Source organism: Anneissia japonica, unplaced genomic scaffold, assembly GCF_011630105.1.
Source record: "Anneissia japonica isolate Jap-2015-1 unplaced genomic scaffold, ASM1163010v1 scaffold288058_len748972_cov163, whole genome shotgun sequence".
NCBI classification, from domain to species: domain Eukaryota; kingdom Metazoa; phylum Echinodermata; class Crinoidea; order Comatulida; family Comatulidae; genus Anneissia; species Anneissia japonica.
Window position 1 is genome coordinate 145901 of NW_022701645.1, and position 21297 is coordinate 167197.

The following is a 21297-nucleotide window of genomic DNA, read 5'->3' on the forward strand; positions in this document are numbered from 1 at the left end:
CAGATACGCGTAACTCGTCTTTGAACGGACTCAAGAGTAGCAATATCTTTTTTATAGATTGGAATCCAGGCAGGAATACCGTAATCTATAAAAGGCCTAACTACAGCTACGTACAACCTCAAAATTATATCTTTATCGTGACATTTAACGATACGTCTCAACTTTTACCGTGATCATTTTTATTTGACAACTTCTTTAAGTACTTTTTATATGATTTTTTAATTCTGGATTTAAGATCGTTCCGAATGTGTTTATACCTATCCCACTTAATATCATTATTTACAGATTTAATAGCAGCTTTATAAAATCTATTCTCTTTTCTTATTAAACGAAGAATTTCGTTTGTAATCCATGTCTTTTTAGGGCGTCGCTTAGCTTGCCTTAAGGGCACAACTTCATTAATAGCGGCAATAAAAACGGATTTAAAATTTGACCATAACATATTTACATCTTCGGAATCATAGTCCCACTCAATATTCGAAAATTTTTCAATAAAAATAGGAATACTAATCTTAGAGTAATCGTAAAACATGCCTGCTGGTCTTTTTAGTTTCTCTTTTAAAATATTCAACTTAAATAAAACACCTTCATGATCACTGTCAACACCCGGATGAGGTTGAATATCAGTTATCATATCAGTATTACTAGAATATACATGATCGATAATTGTATTATTTGTGCCTTTATTATAATGTGTGTAAAAGTTCACACATTGCGTTAAATTTAAGACATCAACAGAGTTTTGCATGTTGCGTTGTTCCGAGGAGATTAGACCCGTAGATTTAAAATTAAAGTTTAGGTCACCAGCAATAATTATTAGACTGTATAGATGCGAGTCCACCAAAACGTGTTCAATGCATTCCTGAAGCTTTTCAAAAAAGTCAACTTTGCTATTTGGAGGTCTATATAGCGTACCTGCTAGTATTTTCCTGTTGTTGGTTGTTATTGTACACCAAACAATCTCAATTACGGCACAGGTATAACTTTGACAGGGAGTCGCACGAAGATCTTCATGAACAGCAAAGATAACGCCACCTCCGTGACGATTTCGATCATTTCGAAAGACTACAAATTCTTTGGGAAATATTTCAGAAGATTGTATGTAGCCGTCTAGCCATGACTTGGTCATAAACACGACGTCAATCGACTCGGATACGAGCAATGACTGTAGTCGTAAAGACTTATTAACAATACTGTGTGCGTTAAGATTAATACATTTAACAGCTCCAGATAATTTATTCACGGAATGGTTGGTTATGTAACCGTTCCGCATACCACCTTCATCTTTGCCATTTTGCGGTCCTGGATTTTGTTCGATATCCCCGCATAGATACAGTTTATTAAATGAATCCAAAACAAAAAACGTTTGAAAGGTAGAAGTTGAATTTTTGTACCTTAATACGGTGCTGAGAAATGTCCATGATGAGTGTTTCGTCGCAGAAATCTAGGCCTAATTTGAATCGGTAGTAGTCCCGGCCGACTATCCCTTTGCCTGGGTTGGTTAAGATATACCAGGGAGGGCCTGGTCAGATTCAGCTCAAACAACTCAAAAAAACATTTTGTATTGCCGATAAATGCAAAACGTAAATGATGTACGGGCCCTTCATAATCCAATTGCCTCGTACAGTTAGATGCAATGCAAATGTATATCAATAATAAGGCATACATGATGATTACTGTACTTGCGTACCAGGCTAGAGAGCTACAAGTGAACACGTCTTGCTCCGACGAAACCCAAACACAAATACTTATTCAAATTTCACACTTGATTGATTGATGTGAATAACTAATTTAAATACTTATTCAAATTATTACTGGTACTGTAATTGTTTTTTAGGCGGTTACCATGTTTTTTTTATATATTATATTATTAATATTATATAGCATTGTGATATAAATTTCTATATAAAATACCTTATATTTTATCCAACTCCTTTACATTATTATCATTCACAACTATCCACTTTATAGAATCTGGAATAATTTTAATTTAATGTTTTCTTTCCTGTAAATTTATTATCAAAATATATTAATTTTATTCAAAGTATTACTACAAAAGAGTGAAGATAATTATATTACATACAGTAGTTTAGGATATCAGATTATTCTAGTACTTAATAATTATATATTTTGATTGAATTATCACCATAATTTGCTACTGCAAATCTACGTGGATAATATGAAATGATAGATAATCCTTGTGGATTATTTATTCCATCTTCTGCTTTATCAATTCTTTTGATGAAACTTCCATCACTACTAAAAAGTAGTAGCTTGTGTTCGCTTGATAAAATGATGTTGTCGTCCTTATCAATTACTATTCCACCTCTCTCAATTGCACTACCTGTTCTGAGTAAGTCTTTTAAGAACCCTCCCTCATTATCAAATAGTTTTAATATCTTTTCATCAGGCCTACACACCAATGCCAGAAGATGCCCCTTATTTGTAAGAGTAACATCAAGTACTTCCAACTTAGTTTTACCTTGTGAGTCAATTTTCCCGGTCATCAGGCCATTCTCAATGTCAAACATTAACACACAGTCATTATCCCAATCTGCTACATACACCACATTTGATGCCTCATCCACATGGATCCCAGCTGGATCCCCCAGTACTCCCTGACCAATTGATTTGATCACCTCACCATTCATCTTAACTATTTTGATGCATTTGTTGCCTTCATCACTGACTGCTATGTTACCATTCTTCATCTTGCACATTTTAAATATTTCCACACCTTGTGGTAGTGTAACCTTACCCATATATTCTCCAGATTGCTTGTACTTGTACATTTCATTTGTCCGACATGAAACTAACAATGATCCATCTTCACACTTAACTAAGCTAATGTAATCTCCAACAGTAAATTTTTTGATTACCTTAATGGTTTTTACTAATCCTTTTTTCTCTACTTTGGCTGCTACCATCAGTGACTGGTTGATTGGTTCATCATCAGCACTCATTAATCTGTTAATTCCTGAACTTTTACATTTTCTTGACACAATATAACCTCTATAATTTTCATCTTCTTCAACTTCAGTGATGTTTGTTTCTCCTGCTGGATGTGTGCATGTTGACGCTGGTTGATTTTCATCTACATCACATTCATCTGTTTTGATTACTTTTGCTAAACTATATTGACCTTGGCTTGCAGACGCCTTTCGCTTTAATGTCAGAGACTCTACTACTTTGGTTTTCGTTTTCGTTTTCGTTTCTACCTCTCCTATGTCACATTGCTGCAAAGAAGCAATATGGCGTTTGTTTGTAATGAAGAAAATTTGACCATCATCTTCTGGCTCTGTTTTGGGCATTCCATTGATTCTATCCTTTAGTGCTGTAATAACTGGTTCACTTGATTGCATTGCAGTTGCTTCATCATTATTCAAAAGCTGATTAAGAGAACACACTTTTGTATTTACATCAGATATTATTGTTCTAATTTCATCCACTTGCTCATCATTTACCTTCTTTTTCTTTTCATAGACTGCCTCCACTTTTCTTTTCATTTTATTTCCATTCTCCATAACTGTCTGGATTACATCTTGCACAAGATTGTCAATATCTCGCAAACTAGTATCTCTATATTGTTTTAATATTCTAGTATTTTCAGTAACTGCTTTGAGACCGTCTTGTAATTTGTTTACATAGTCATTGGCAGCTTCTTCCAGTGTTGCTGACGTTTCTTTAAATATTTGAAACGCTTCTGAAATACTGATTGTTTCGTGATTCCCTTCCCAACTCCTGTGGACTGTGAATGTGCAATTCATACATATTGGAGTTTTACAATTTTGGCAGTAGAACTCCAACTGTTTAGTGTGAAGTGAACACAGTGGAGGATTTAACAAGGCAAAGTCTTGTGGAGTCATTGAGTGCACATCCTCAACTGTATGCAGCTTATGATTTGCCAAAATTGGTAATAATTTATGATTGTCTGTACAAGAAGAGCACAAGTAATGTCTGCAAACCTGGCAGTAGTTTTCTGCTGTTTTTTCACAAACACATTTCATGATCTGATCTTCTGGTGTAGCATATTGGTGAAAAGTTTCTAATAAATTATTCAGGAAAGTGTTTGGTGGAAGCACCTGAACCCCACCCTCTGGAATGGGATATGACTTTGAGCAAGTTGGACAAGTCAACTTACCCGTCTTCTTAACCCAGTCCTCAAGACAAGTCAAACAAAAACTATGGAGGCAGTTGAGAGATTTGGGGTTTTGAAGTCTTTTTGAGCATATGACACACTCCAGGACTTTCTCATCAATATCTTCTAGAAACTTATTAAATCTACTTGTAGCCATCTTGATTGTCCTGTTTAAAATGATTAATTAATGTCATTTTAGTCCTTAGCACCCTGTGCTCCCTCTGAGTTGGTGGCAGCGGCGGTGCCAGAATTTGTCTGACATAGGATCGGTTGTCTTTGACAGCTGGGGCCTGATGTCCTTGATGAATAGTTTAATTTCCCTCAGTGCCGCCACTGGTAAGTTAAAGTGCTCTATGTAAGAAATCGAGAGAAAGTCGTTAATAGCATTTTTGTGCTATAAAAAATTAACTAAGATCAGATTAACTCTAGTATATTCTATATCTACTACTTGATTTTGTCCAATATTATTATGAGAGTAAGAGTTTTTGTATGCACGATTCTATAGTACTTCACTTTCTATCAGCTGGCCTATATTATGAGGCTTTCCATTCCGAAACCAGCATACTGTCACTAATTGTTAAACTGAGTACTTAGCGTAAATATGACAGTATTGCATACTTTAGTACAGAGAAGCTGTGATACTTTTACTCATAACTTTGGCAATAATAAGTCGATTTCAGTAAATTATCAATCATTTAAAAAAATAAACTCCACATTCCCAAACACAAAAAAACTTCATTTCAACATAATATTAGATACACTGGACCTAAAATATGGAATTCGCTCCCTCTAAACCTATCTGATGCACCATCCAAAAAAATCTTCATTTCTAAAGTGAAAAATTATTTAATCAATAATAATATTGATTAAATACTTTTCCATATGTTGATTGATATTTTACTATTTAACAGTAGCTTTAGTTTTTTTCCCTTATAATTCCTATTATGTATGTATTTTCATAATAATTTTTCATTTATATTTTGAAATACTCTATTATCATTATTATTATTATCCTTTAAAATGTTTGTCTTTTTTTCTTGTTTGTGTTGTTAATTGTCTTGGGCACATCCATCACAAGCTCTGCTTTTCGGAATTGTGCCCCCTTCAATACTTATGTTATTTATTTGTTACATTTCAATGAATATTGTAAATTACGTTTTGAAGGAAATAAATGTTATTTTGATTGATTGATTGATTGATTGATTTTAAAGCTTATAATGTGAAGAATAAGAATATATTAAAATCAGTTTTTATTTTTTGTCACATGGTGGGTTAGCATGGCAAGCCTCATTATATTTAACACAGTGTGGGTTAGAGGTCACCTTTCGTATACTTGTGCGATAAAAAGTAATCATTAACTAAGATTCTTTGACAAGGGGAATCCTGATTCTTATATATATTTTTTGTTAAACTTCAGTATTTTATCTTTTGTAATATGCAGATTACAATTAAAGAATATTCATATTATTTCTGCCAGTGTTCTCCCCAGGGTAGTAGCTCTAATGGCTACACATTTTAGCTGCAACACAAAATAGCAGTTATTAGTGGAAAAATACCACTTACAGGATGTAAACAGAAGAAGGTCAATTCATACTTCCGCTTCTTTATTACTGAAATTATCTATTCTTTAATTATTTTCAAACAATTTTTAAATTTTTTTTATTCCTTGTTATTGTGGTTAGGTTTGCTTTTTATATTCGTGTCTGTTGTTTTGTATTAAGTTTTTTGGATGTGTATCACTGTTAAATGTGTGTAGTAGGCCTTTCCGAATAAATTACTTATTTATACTATGATGGGTGATCAATAACCAATTTTTGGAATGCAAAAATGCAGTAGCAAGGTAGCCTGTCTGAATAACCGGTTAGGAATACTGTAATTGATTATTTTGAGTTCAGCAGAATCTAAGACCCTTTACTACAAACTGATGTTAGATACTGTATTTTTATTTGCAATATTTATGCAGACCCTATACGTAGGTATGTATATAGGGTCTGTGGCAAGATTATAGTACTTAATCTTTGTCTGACAGCTGCTGCAGCCTGTATCAGTGGTTCCCCCGAAACTTTTTGCAATATTCACAGACCACTTGGGACATGGCAGAAGTCTTCACGGACCCCCACTGTATTACTCATTGTTCTTATAGATATTAAGAAGATGATCCGCCACAAAAGTACAACATTAAGCAGTGGCGAATCCTGGAATACAAATGGTGGGGGGAAGGGGGTGGAGGCAGAAAGTATATTTCACAGATAGGAAAGTACCTCAGCCTCACTATGGTGGGGGCTGAGGTCTAAAATTTTGATGGTTATGGCACTTCTAGATGACATGAAATTGCACTGCTTTCTATCAGATCACCAATAATATACCACTGGCATTAAAATATAATGTTAGTTTAAACAATTTACAGTGTATGAAAGTCCATGTCAAAGGTATTTCATTATTGACAAAAGGCATGATTAGCAGTAAGATGCTCTTCACACAAGAAAAATTGGTCTAACTTTGCAACCCTTTTGACTTGGCGGACCCCCTATTATTTTTAGTGGACCTAAGGAGGGAACCACTGGACTATACAGTTATATCACATTAAAAACTGTGTTGGGTTAGAGGTCACTTCCTCATTGGAATAGTAGATCGAATGTTTTGACTGTTTCTGATGCAACCAGCTCGCACCCCTACTCTATGCTAAGAATGATCAATCATGTCTCTCAAATTATTGTAGTCATCATTTGACCCATAATTGACATGATAGCCTGCAAACACATTAATTACGCAGAGTTAACATTAATTACAATTAATAATCTTTTGCAATTATTACTTTAATATTTAAAAAACTTGTGTATGATTAATAATCTTTTGAAATTAATACTTTAATATTAAATAAAAACTGGTGTAAAAACTTTACAGAAATTATGCATTCTGTTCTTTCCTTTAGTAGCTATTTATAGATCATGAGATTTTTTATAAGCTTACCAAAGTTATCTACATACTGTCTGTATGGTACTAAGATCCTGTAATGAGGATTTTGATTTGCAAATTATATGTTATATTATTTATCTATACAAACTTACCTCAAAATATATTTTAATTGATGGCTAATTGAACACTTATTACCTGTAAATTCCTATGTTTAATTGTTGTGAGTGCTGCTGCAATGTCACGTCACCAACACAGTTGGGTTTTCCCTATTGCTGATCACGTAGGTTGGGGTCAAGTGTCACTTGAAAACTACAACTTTACTACTGTATTGATATACTGTAGTATCCAGACAAATTAGGTAACAAATTAACATTTTGGAAATATCACTGAATTTTTTTGAATCTGAGAAATAAGATTTTAGTAATAAAAATCAACCATTTTGCATCTCTGTGTAATGTACCCTTTTTGTTAAATGGAATAGTCTATGACTATTTAATTATAAACACATGTTAACATCATCAGATTATATCAAAATAACATTAATAGGGACCATGGCATACAAGCTACTACATTAGAGGCCTCAGGAGACAGCCCCTTGGATATAGTTTGGGAAATCCTAAACACTAAAACAACCCAAAGGTAGTTTACCCTCATTCATGTTCATCAGAACCAATTAGGAACCAATAAAAAATGGTTAGTTTAGCACCCTTGCTCGCATGTCTTCTATAGTATTGAAAAAAAAAATTTGGAAATTTTTTTTTTTATATAAACCCATATTTTTAGTAAAATTAGTAGTTTGTATTCTCAATTATGTATTTATTTATTTTTTTGAGTATCAATGCACAGCAAATAACCCAAGGGTGATATTAACAGCAAATATCCCAAGGGTGATATTTAAAGCATTAGCAAAATAAATAATAAAGAAATTCCTCCCTCCCCCATCACTTTTCCAGTCTAGATAGGGGGATAAACAAATAGTTTTTTTAAAGGCCATGAAATTTATAGCTTTATTTATTAGTTTGTCCTTATAAATGTTTTGACAATATGGTTTGATATACTTACAATAATATGCCTGCCAACTTTGTTGGTGTCTGATGCGCGAGACAAAAAAAGAAAATTTGTATATAGCGCCCTCTGTAAAAATCTCAATATAAAGCATCCTATATACTGTATTTTAGTGGTGGAACTGCTACTAATTACAGTTGTCAGTCGGTATAGCTTTGTTAAAAGATATCATTATATACTTATATTCACATTTTAATGAGGAATTAACTTTTTTTGATTTTAAGGTATAATCAGCCTATAAATTTTATCTTTTATAAAAATGTTAATATAATGCTAGAGATAAGGCCCAATAAAAAAAATTATTAGTTTATCACCCTCGCGCGCATGCCTTCTATGGTACTGGGGAAAAAAATTATTTTGAAAAAAAAAATAATTTTTTTTATTTATTTATTTTTGTCATTTATTTTATTAAATAGTTAGTAGATATTGTTTGCATTATCTAATTCTTGTTTTACTTTGAATATCAATGCACCAGCAAACAACCCAAGGATAATATTTGGCTTTAGCAAAGTAAATAATAAAAAAAAAAGCCTCCCTCCCTCATCGCTTTTCCTGCCCAGATAGGGTGATAAACTAATAGTATTTTTTATAGGGCCTAATACAACGTATAGGCATGCAGGGCTGTTGGAACCGCACCGGCAGCACTGGCTTTGGCCAGACCACTTTTTCTCAATTTATTATTACTTTTTTTAAATAATTATATAATGGTACCTATAAATTATACGAATTAATTATTAATATCTTTTTAATGTTATTAAATTTAAACAAAATTCCACCATGGATGCACTTGTTTTTGTATTGTTTATGTACACTTTAACTTTTGAACTTTTTTTTACTGCCAATCCTTAAATTTAGTATATTAGCCTAAGATTGATTTTGAAAATGTTTAAAATGAACATAAAATAACAATTAAGTAAAAATACAGTAATTTAAAGATGCCCTGTAAGGCCATACTCCTATAGGAGGGTACCGCATGAACATTGCACACCAAGTCTGCTTTGAGGATTGGTCTCTTGTGAGGATTGGTCTCTTGTGAACAATTCGCTAATAACGTAGCACAAAAGCATGCTCCGATCAAAGTTTTTAAGCCTATACAGGCACTATTACTCCCACATTATCCTATAGTCAAAACTTAAATTTAGTAAAAGTACAATATACACACATATTTTTACGACAATAAAGTATTTGTATTTGTATAATAATACATTAGTAATCTATATTCCAGCCAAGAAACCTAGATTCAGAAATACCATGTTATCCTAAAGGTACTATGGATTACTTCTGTATGACAGTAATAAATTGAAATAATTCCCTTTCATAAAGAACATTTTTTCTTGCCCCGAATTCTAGAAATATAGGGATGGTCAGCGGGGGATGGTTTTACCATGGATCACTTCAGAAAAAGTGTAATTTTGTTAACCTTATATGTGTCAAGGGCCCAACTGTAAGCCTACTCTAGAACCAGGTCTCTCTCTCTTTCTCTGTCTATTGCTGTCATATTTTTAAAATGTGGTCACCTCAGCCCCGACAATGGTCGGGTGGAGGTGGGTATGCACCCTAGTCCCTTTTACATGTCTGCCAATGTACAGCAGGATGGGGATGGGAAGGAGGCTCTATCATCTGCTATTTCTGGGTATCCAGAGGTGCTATATTTCCAAAATTTCCTGGTGGGACTGAGGTGGGTAGATTCTCTCCATGCTATCTTGTGGCTGTCTCCTGAGAGAGGGAATGGTACCAGCTATACAGACTGTCAGCATATTTCCGGATATTCAGAAGTGCCAAAAAAGTTGTACACTTCATATTGCGGGCAGGGGTGGATATGCTCTCAGACCCCACTAACTTTAAATCATGTATCCTTAGAATGGGGTGGCAATTTCAAAACCAAATGTTTAAGCGCCTCCCCCTTCCCCAAACGGCCGGACCACTTTCAAAACGCTTCCGAAGGCTATGGCATAAGACGTAAAAAGTGAGTGCTCGTGCGCGAGACTCGCGCATTATGCGTGAGAGTTGGCAGGTGTACAACAGAAATGCATTCATGAACAATTAATAAACAAAGAGATACAACATTCAAGGAAAACACAAGAAAGTCAAAGGCTTTTTTTCTCTGGTCCTTTTAATAAACAATAAAGCAAATATGATATACTAAAAACTGCTGCTTTTAATACACAATAAGACAAATATGATATACTAAAAATTGTATTACTCAAAGTTTATATAAATTATATTTCTAACTAGAAGATGAATAGTGAAGTCAATGTACTGTAAGTTGCATATTAATTCTAGGAAAATCTTATTGGCTAACTTGACTATTAATAATATTATTATACATTTTTGCTTCTTCAAATTTCTAAAATTAACATGGTATTTCTGTAGGGCAAAGTATGTTTTAACAAAATAAAGCGTTTATAATTATTTTTTAACAAAATTAATATTTTGTTTAGTTTTAAAAAAAGTTAAAATATTTTATATTATGCAGTAAATATTTATTTTATGTTTAGCAAACCTGAATCAGTGATAATTTTTACATTTTTAAAATTTGTAATACAAAATATACAAAGATAAGTGAAAACACTATAGCGACTATGTAGCGATTCTATGGAAACCAGGCTTTATTGTGCCCTAATGATTAAAAAAATTATTGTATAAATATAAAAGCAATACACAAAAACTTCATTACACCCTCCATCTAACACTGGCATAATCTAGTGTCAATGGTAATAGTGGATTATTAAATATCTATTTTGATATAATCTAGATGCAGTTGCCTAACCGTGCAAGTGAGTGGACTCTGGAAATGTGCCAAAAATGCAATACTATCATTTTAGATTAGAGGACATTAAAAAGTCTGTAACATTTCCACTTGAATAACCAATGGTTACATAGGTCGTAGACATCTGGTGATAGTTGGTCATGTTGCTGTCAAGTGAATTTCTTTTTATTTTGTAGTAGATTCTGCAATTTAAGTTAACCTATGTGTTACACAAAGGCCTACAATTTAAAAAGGAATTATATAAGCATGACTGACAGAGAGACCAATGTATTAATACAGTGATACAGTATATGTTAGTTTTTAACCATTACCATTCCTTCAGTTTAAAGTTTTCTGCATATAAAAAAGTGAGGACAGAGACTTCAGTAATTATAAATTTTTATAGTTTTATCGCCATCATTTGCTACTGCAACTCTCCGTGGATGTTGTGAAATTAAGCATACTCCACCTGGATCGGTGATTCCATTTTCTGGTTTATCAATTCTTTTGATAAAATTTCCATCGCTACTGAAAAGCTGAAGTTTTTGATCACTTAATACAATTATGTTGTCATCCTCATCAACTACTACTCCTTGAAAATCCAGAATATCATGCTCATCACCTTTGATAAGCAGTCTTATTAACCTTCCTTCACTATCATATTGATACAATCTATTTTTGCAAGACTTTTTAGGATTACCCACTAATGCAAGTATATGTTCTTGATTTGTAAGTGAAATATTAATGTCTCCGTTTATATTGCCTGGTAACATAATCTTTCTGATCATCTGGCTACTATCAATGTCAAACATAAACAAACATTCATTAGTATAATCTGCAACGTACAAAACATTTGATGCCTCATCCATGTGGATCGCAGCTGGATCTCCCAGTATTCCCTGACCAATTGATTTGATCACCTCACCATTCATCTTAACTATTTTGATGCATTTGTTAGCATCATCACTGACTGCTATGTTACCATTCTTCATTGTGTACATTGCAAATATTTCCACACCTTTTGTTAAAGTAATCTTATCAATATATTCTCCAGATTGCTTGTACTTGTACATTGTATTTGTCATACATGAAACTAGCAGCGATCCATCTTCACACTTAACAAAGTCATAGTATTCCATGTCTTTGTCTAATTTAATAGTATTTACTAATCCTTCTTGTTCTACTTTGATTATCATTGGTGACTGCTTAATTGGTTCACCATCAACACTCACATCTAGTCTACAAACACCTGGACTTACACATTTTCCTGTCACAACATAATCTCTATTGTCATCTTCATCAACTTCAGTGGTGTTGGTTTCCCCTGTAGGATGTGTCCATGTTGCCTTCAGTTGATTTGCATCTATATTACATCTATCTGTTTTTATTATTTTGGCAACAATTACTTGACCTTGGGTCACAGATTCCGCTCCCTTTAATGTCAGACCATCTGTCATTGTTTGTGTTACATTTCCTATGTCATATTGCTGCAGAAAAGTAATGTGGTGTTTGTTTGCAAAAAATAAAATTTGTCCATTATCAGTTGGCTCTGTCTTAGGCATTTCATTGAGTCTGTCCTCCAGTGCTTTAATTACTGTTTCACTTGATTGCATTGCTGTTGCTTCATCACTGTTTAACAACTGTTTAAGAAAACTCAATTTTGTATTTACTTCAGATATTATTTTTTTCAGTTCATCTATTTGTACATCAATTTCTTGCCTTTTCTGTATGTAGATTATCTCTACATTATTTTTCATTTCATCTCCTTTATTCGTGATTGTTTTAATCATTTCCTGCACAAGACTGCCAATATCTTGCAAACTTGTCACTCTATTTTCTTCTAATTTCACAGATGTTTGAATAACTGCTTTGAGGCCATCTTGTAACTTGTTTTCATAGTGATGTGCAACTTCCTCCAATGTTGCTGAAGTTTTCTTAAATGTTTGGAATGCATCTGATATGCTGATTGGTTTATGTTTCCCTTCCCACACTTTGTGGTTTATAAATGTGCAATGCATGCATATTGGAGTTTTACAATCTTGGCAGTACAACTCCAAAGGTTTAGAGTGAAGTGAACACAACGGAGGATTTAACAAAGCAAAGTCCTGTGGAGTCATTGAGAGTACATCCTCCACTGTATGTAGCTTATGATTTGCTGACATTGGCAATAATTTATGATAGTCACTACAAGAAGAGCACAAGTAATGTCTGCAATCCTGGCAGTAGTTTTCTTCTGTTTTTCCACAAATGCATTTCATGATCTGATTTTCTGTTGTAAAATATTGGTGAAAAGTTTCTAATATGTCATTCAGGAAAGTGTTTGGTGGAAGCTTCTGAAGTCCGCCCTCTGGAATGGGATATGATTTTGAGCAAGTTGGACAAGTCAACGTACCCTTCTCCTTAACCCAGTCCTCAAGACAAGACAAACAAAAACTATGGAGGCAGTTGAGGGATTTGGGGTTTTGAAGTCTTGTAAAGCATATGGCACACTCTAAGACTTTCTCGTCAACATCTTCCAGAAACTGACTAAGTTTACTTGTAGCCATCTTGTAGTCCTGTAAATGATTAATTAATGTAAATATTATGTCATTTCACTGGTCATGGGTTGACAAACAGTACATTGTGGTCCCTACTGTAGCACCCTTTGCTCCCTCTGAGTATGGTAGTGGTGATGGTGCCAGAATTTGCTCAATTGACATAGTTGACTATGAGGGATGAGGGCCTGACTTATGTCCCTGATGAATAGGTCAATTTCCCTCAATGTCGCCACTGGTAATTAGTCAAAGTTCTGTCGGAGATAGAGAAAGTTATTAGACAACCATAATTAGTTATTATAGCATTTTTGTGCGATAAAAAATTAACGAAGATCAGATTAATGCTAATTATTTTGTATCTACTGCAAAATGATTTTGTCGAATATTATGAGAGTAAGAATATTTGTATGCAAGATTCTATAGTACTTATCATTGTCTGACAGCTAGCCTATATCAGGCTTGCCATCCCGAAACCAACATACTATCGCTAATTCTTAAACTGTAATTAGCATAATGGCAGTGTTGTATACATTAGTATAGAGAAGCCGTAAATACATTTACTCATAACTTTGGCAATAATGTAAATTCCAGTAAATGATCCATCATATTACTGTAATTCTCTTAATGTGGAGGATGAGAATATATAAAATTCAATTTTCATTTTCACTCGTAGGGTGGTTTAACATGGCGGGGGCGGGGCTTACTCTTCAATATTTCTATACGGGGAGGTGCCGCATTTACAGGGTACTTTTTCGCGGACTTGGTAGCAAAAGTGTGGCAAATATCGGGGGAGTTCCAACATTTATGGGGTATACTTGCAGGGACTTTGTAGCACAAATGTGGGAAATAATAGGGGTGTAATTGGTAGTTGAAGTCCCTGGCCTATCCTGTGTGAAAGTGCCACAATTTTCCGCATGATGTTAGCTGGAATTTCAAGCTAGACTGGGTACATAGCCGATTAGCTCCTTGCTAAGCCTACCCATGAAATCGCAACTGGACGGAACACTTTTTGCCACCGGGAACCAGTAAAAATATTGCGCCCTTTCTGGTACTATTGAGTGGCCTTTTTCCTGTTTGTCTTTTAGAGTATAGTGCTATGTTGGCATAGGATGTTGATAAATGGTAGTTCAAGTCCATAAAAATTTTCAGTAAAATAGGTTAGCGCAAGTGTCGCATGTCTTGAAGTGGCTGCGCTTGGTTGGTATGCGAGTGAGCTCCCCGGGAGCCTCATGTATCATACTTTGTGTAGGTTTAGAGGTCACCTTTTGCATAGTACTTTTATGCAATAAAAAATAAACATTTGTAATATGCAGATTGCCATTAAAGAGTATTTATATTTGTATTTTTTATACCGTAAGATTATTGCTATTACTCAATGGGCTGGTTTCTGCGAATAATTGATTAATAATCGTTTTTTACAATATTTGGTTATTTTCTGCCAGTACAAACAGGACAAATTTAAAATAATCAATTCAAAAAGGGATTAAAGCACCCAATGGATTGCATGTTTTAATGGCAAATAATGTAACCGATTACTGCTGTACACATTTTAGCTGGAACACATAATAGAACACATAATTCTTTATTATTATTATTTTTTTTTAATTACTTAATTACAGTACTGATCACCGAATGTTCGACATAGACAGGCGTGGGCCACGAGAGTAATTTGCGAGTGACACGCGTGTAATAAGCTAATGAATAACTAATGACGATGTATCTGGGGAAACTATTTGTAGGAACGTTTCTCACTGAGTTCATTGTGTCTAGGCAACAGGCAGTACTGGCCTATTTCAAACAGCTTATGGATTGACGTGATATTAAAATCGTTAAACATTGTATACACTAGTTTAATTTATATTTTGATGGTCATTTGTATTTGTTAATACAGTTTATATCAAATTCATTTTGATTCTACTTCATTCAGATATTTAGGCCTATCTAATACGGTTTACTTATTATTTAAACAAAAAATGCTGAAACATAAAAAATAATTATTGCTCAATAAAATACATTTATTCATTATCAAAAAATGAAAATTGCTTCATGGGCATATTTTGAATCATAATCCCCGACATCATGAGCACTGTAGAATGTTTCAGTAGAGAAAAAAAATACAAAACAATTAAGTACATTATTAAGGAAATTATATTTGAGACGTACTTAAAATACCACGTCTGAAACACAAGGAAAAAAAATGATTATTCATATTTAAATAATGATGAGACAGTCGTTTTAATTGACTTTACGAATGTTATTACTTATATTGTCCCTTAATACTATAAAAATACTTCTTTTGGACATAGGCCTATTAAATATCCCAAACCGACTCTGGTAGTACAGTACCACGACTCAAAACACTAAAAAATTACAAAAAGCGTTCAATTATGATTAAGATAATGATAAGACAGTTGTTATAATTTTGAACCTTAAGGAATGTTATTTACGAAAATTATATTTAAAATATCGTTACAATTACCTTTATTTGTAGACGTATTTTAAAATATCTGGTACCCTACCACGCATGAAACATGAAAATAATAATGAGACGGTCGTTTTATTTACATACAAATATTATTTATATGAATAATAAATAATATTTAGAATATCGGAGAGTGACGTATTTTAAATATTCTAAACATGAATGTGTTGGCCTGCTACGTCTGAAACCCAAACATTTACATAAATAATAATGACACAATTGTATTATTTGGAAATCGTCTTAACTCAACTTAAGATGAGTTTTAGACGATTTTCATTTTCATTTTCTAAAATTAACTATGTATTCAATTACTGTACTGCACTTCTATTCAAAACTCTACTAGTCAACCACGCCTGAAACACCCTCCGCACTATTAACAATAGAGACAAAAGAATGTATTCAGATTACGTGACAGTGCTCAAGGAAAGGTCGTAGTAGAACTCAAGTAAAAGATCGTGAATAAACACTTTACAAGCCCATGTGACCCTTCGTAGACCGCAAGTTCCGATTTTTACCAGGAAGTATATGCTGAGTAAAATCATTCACGTGTTAATTGGAGCACTCGCGGAATAATGACACTCACTTTTCACTCGTGAAACACACGCACAATACACGCGAGTAATGTTGAACGTTCGGTAGTCAGTACTGTACTATTGTGGTTGGCTGCATGGTTCTATTTTCTATTTATTCTAAATATCTGTTGTTTTGTATTAAGTTTTATTAATTTTGTGTATTTTTTTTTACGTACCTTCACAATAATGAAGTATGTCAGTGTCACTGTTAAATAAGTGTAGAACAGTATCCGAAAGAAAGTACTTATTTACTATTTGTAGGTTATAATAGCAATGTCCTTTCTACCACAATGGCCGGTCAATAACCAACTTTGGAAAAATGCAGTAACAAACGCAGGTCCTGTCTAAACAACAAATAAGGAATATGTAATTGATTACTGTATTTTCAGCAGAAACAGGCCCTCTACTACAAACTAATTAGGGTGCATGGGGGGCACATGTCCCTTCAGTGCCACTAAATGTTAAAATTTCAATGCATATATTGAAATTAGCGCTATACTCACTTATCTATTCTGGAGATGTTGTGCGCCCACACCCCCTAGTTTGAACAATTTGGATCGGCTGTAGCCTATACACTATAACATTAAATACTGAGTGGATTTAGAGGTCACATTTCTACAATGGAATAGTGGATGCTTTGTTCATGCAACATGTAGGCCGCCTAGGCCAGTCCTGTATGTACTGCACTCAGATCCAGTAATGTAGATTTTGATTTGAAAATTTAGATATTATATTATTTATCTACAACCTTACCTCAAAATATATTTTTAATTAATATGCCTAATTGAATACTTATTACCTGTAAATTCTTGTGTTTTAATTGTTGTGAGTGCTGCTGCAATATCACGTCACCAACACAGTTGGGTTTTCCCTATTGCTGGTCATGTAGGTTGGGGTCAAGTGTCACTTGAAAACTACTACTTTATTTACTGTATTGATATACTGTAGTGATATACTGTAGTATCCAGACAAATTAGGTCGAAGTAACATTTTGGAAATATAATGAAATTTTATATCTGAGAAATACAATTTTAGTAATAAAAATCAATCATGTGCATCTCTGTATTTAATGTACCCTTTCTGTTAAATGGAACAATCTATAATTTTATATAAGTCCTATTAATTTATAAACACATGTTTACATCAGATTATGTCAAAATAACAGGGAGCATGGCATACACACTACTCATAAGAGGCCTAAGGAGGCCAGCCCCTGGACATAGCTTGGGAAATCCTAAACACCGAAACAACCCAAAGGTAGTTTACCCTCATTCATGTTCATCAGAGCCAATTAGGAACCAATAAAAGATGATTAGTTTAGCATCCTGGCTTGCATGTCTTCTATAGTATTGAATAAAAAATTGAAAAAAAAATTGAAAAAAAATTCGTATTTTTAGTAAAATTAGTAGATATTGTTTGTATTCTCAATTATGTATATACTTTGAGTATCAATGCACAGCAAACAACCCAAGGGTGATATATAGTTTTAGCAAAATAAATAATAAAAATTTCCTTCTTTCCTCCCTCCCACATCACTTTTCCAGTCTAGATAGGGTGATAAACAAATAATATTTTTTATTGGGGCTTATGAATGGCCATGACATTCATAACTTTATTCATTAGTCATGACCTTATAGATGGTTTGACAATATGTTTTGATTTACTAGCTTACAAACAATAATATGCCTGAAAACTTTGCTGGTGTCCGATATAAAAAAAATTTGTATACAGCGCCCTCTGTAAACATCTGAACATAGAGCACCCTATATACTAGAAATTGCAAATTGCAAGTGAAGTGCTGCGAAGTACAACTGCATATAGATGTTCTTCGAACAAAATTATTTATGCGAGTCAAGTGAAAATAATGAATAATGAAACTATAACAAATAATATGAGACACGACCCATTGTCTATATTAGAACACTTCTCATTGGGAAACAAAGTCGTAATTTTTCATTTTTGTCAAAAAGTGTCTATAGTGTGGTAAATTATGGTTTAGGTTTTTTTAATAAAGTTTCAAAAATTTCTATGTATGTGGAAAATGTAGTTGATTACCAAAGGTTACAATTTTTATTTTGAAGACTGCATGGTCTAGGAAGTGTACATTTTTTTATGGGGCAAGTTTCCAAGGGCGGGTTTTCTAGGGGCGAGTTGACTGCCAAAGAGTGGTGCCAAAGTGCGAGCCAGCGTGTTATTTGATCACAAGTGCGAGGCATATCACAAGTGTGAGCCAGCGAGCCATGACGTCACGACAATAGATAGAGACGTTAGCCAGTTGTGTGAGGTATCGGCTGAGATTTGTGGAGTACAATTCAAAAAACAACTATAGGTCTAATAATGAATTATTGTGATGTTAAATAGACAATGTTAGCTATCAAAGATCGACGTTTTTTTTCATTGGGACCTTCGTCCCTTCAAGGCTAGGCCTATACCATACTAGCTAGTCTAGGCCTAGAGTAGGATAGGGCTAGCGCGACATGCGGACGTTGTACGAGTAGGTTAGTCTACAAACGTCGCCTAAAGTAATTGATTTTACCCGGCAGAACGAAAGAAGGAAACTCCGCTTTTCGGTCGTCTTAGGCACTCGTTTTTTGACAAACAATGACCTTTCCGAGGTCAAATTGCTGTCAAGAATATGAATTGGCTGCTTCAAAGCAATTATTTTCTTTTAAATTTATTTGGTGGAACTGCTACTAATTACAGTTGTCAGTTGGTATAGCTTTGTTAAAGATATTTATATGGCCTGTCCCATTTTAATGACGAATTAATTTCATCTTTTATAAAATTGTTATGCTTGAGATAATACAACCAGTGGCATAGCTAGAGGCTTTGGCGCCCGGGGGAAAGACTAGAAAATTGTGCCCCACTTCCCCCAATTATAATTATACTGTAATATAATACTGTGAAAAGTTGATATTGGTTGTATAGGCTTTAAGCATATCCGTACCGTACGTCCGTATCATGCACTGTAAATATAAGCACTGTTCTAGCTCCATATAGTAGGTTCTTTCTTACCAGGGGTAGCGTCAGGATTTGCCCGATGGGAAGTGGGAAGGTGATGCCCCAATGAGGGGGAAGATTTCCCTGATGAGAGCAAAGTGGGCATGGCCAAGCGTTGCTTAAAATGTTCCAAAAGTGGTCAAAGAGGCGAAGCCCCCCAAAATTGTTGACAATTTATGGGTTTCAAAGGCTTATTTAATCGATTTTATGAGTCTACTTAAATTTTATGAGTCTACTACATAAAATTTTTGTTTCTCTCCGACGAATTATGGTTTTTCTCCCTGACCGGGGGTGGGGGAACTATCCGCGAAAGGGAGCCTGGCCCACCGTCCCCCCCCCCATTGGTCGCGGTGCCCCTGTTTCTTACTACTGAAACTGCATTACGATGTTCGGAACTTTGAATACGACTTTACCATTATCCTTTTGTAGGGCTGTTGTATTTATTGCATACAGCTTGGTATTCATATTGTCTTGTAAGTTGCTGAATTTGTAACATTGTTTAAACTCGCAACTAAATTTTTGTGTACTTTTGCATCTGCAAATAAGTTAATAACATGATCAAAGATAGCAATGTTAGCTTCATCGCACTCAATACTAAGGAGTGCCAAAACAGATAATCTCACTTGTCCCAACAAAAAAAGTGGTTATTGTTTTTACTCTCATTCTCCCATTTCAGCCCCCCCACCCCACCAAACCTNNCCAAACCTGGGGCCCGGGCCACGTGCCCCCTTTGATCCCCTAGCTATGCCACTGAATACAACGTAGGCGTGAGACGTAGAAAGTGAATGCTCACGCGTGAGACTCACGCATTATGTGTGAGGGTTGGCTGGTGTACAATAAAATTGCATTCATTGATAAATAATAAACAAACAGATACAACATTCAAGTAATACACAAGAATGTCAAAGGCTTTTTTTCTCTGGTCATTTTAATAAACAATAAGGCAAATATGATATACTAAAACTGGTACTTTTAATAATAATAATAATGTAATAATAAAAATATGTAATAATGTTATATAACGCATATTGCACATTGCCCCTATGCGCTTTACAGAGAAATAATATAGGCCAACTGAGAAAAAGCAAATAACAATAAAATAGTAACAATAAAAAAAATAAAAATAATCATAATAACATAACTTTTAATACACAGTAAGACAAATATGATATACTAAAAACTGTATTACTCAAAGTTTATATAAATTATTATATTTCTAACTAGAAGCAGATGAATTGTGAAGTCAATGTATATTAATTTTTTAGGAAAATCTTATTGGCTACATACGACTGATATTATTGGGCATCTTTGTTTCTCAAAATTTCTGTGCCTTACAAGATAACACAAGTACATAAATTAACATGGTAGAGCAAAATGTGTTTTAACAAAAGAAAGAATTTATCATTATTTATTAACAAAATTAATATTTTGTTATTTTTTGTTTGATATAAAAAAAGGTAAAATAGTTTATATTATTATGCATTAAATATTTACGGTATTGTATGTTTACTAGCTCCTGAATAAGTGATAATTTTTACATTAAAAAAAATTTTTAATACAAAATATACGAAGATAAATAAAAATATATGAAAAATATAAATATTGACTCAAGGCTGTGATGTTGTTGACATTTAATTACCGAATTACATAGGTCTAGTAAATACACTGTGAACAACCCCAACCATCCCCATGAACCGTAGGTCCAGCCCCTCTTGGACCAAGCTCCTCAATTGTCATTGACACCAAAACAGCCTTGTAGAAAATACTGTATATACTCTTGTAGTACTAAAAGTTTATTTATTCACGAAGCACAAATCAACAAATACAATGCTGTTTTTCAT

At 33.9% G+C, this 21297-nt stretch overlaps 2 protein-coding genes across 5 annotated transcripts; both read right to left on the minus strand.

Moving 5' to 3' along the window:
* Positions 1-2078: 2078 nt before the first annotated feature.
* Positions 2079-7314, minus strand: LOC117103692 (tripartite motif-containing protein 2-like). Its single transcript, XM_033244295.1, has 2 exons — positions 7207-7314; positions 2079-4489 (listed from the first exon to the last, which is right to left on the minus strand). The coding sequence occupies exon 2, from the start codon at positions 4293-4295 to the stop codon at positions 2115-2117; it is 2181 nt and encodes a 726-aa protein (XP_033100186.1). The 5' UTR covers positions 4296-4489; positions 7207-7314; the 3' UTR covers positions 2079-2114.
* A 2966-nt stretch (positions 7315-10280) lies between these two features.
* LOC117103693 (tripartite motif-containing protein 2-like) lies at positions 10281-17327 on the minus strand. 4 transcript variants are annotated; one of them, XM_033244299.1, is made up of 3 exons: positions 17256-17312; positions 16633-16800; positions 10281-13423 (listed from the first exon to the last, which is right to left on the minus strand). In XM_033244299.1, the coding sequence occupies exon 3, from the start codon at positions 13412-13414 to the stop codon at positions 11252-11254; it is 2163 nt and encodes a 720-aa protein (XP_033100190.1). In that variant the 5' UTR covers positions 13415-13423; positions 16633-16800; positions 17256-17312; the 3' UTR covers positions 10281-11251. The 4 variants fall into 4 exon arrangements, with proteins under 4 accessions (XP_033100190.1, XP_033100187.1, XP_033100189.1 ...); XM_033244296.1 differs by having other exon boundaries at positions 10281-13656; XM_033244298.1 differs by lacking the exon at positions 16633-16800 and having other exon boundaries at positions 10281-13656; positions 17256-17327.
* Between the last annotated feature and the right edge of the window lie 3970 nt (positions 17328-21297).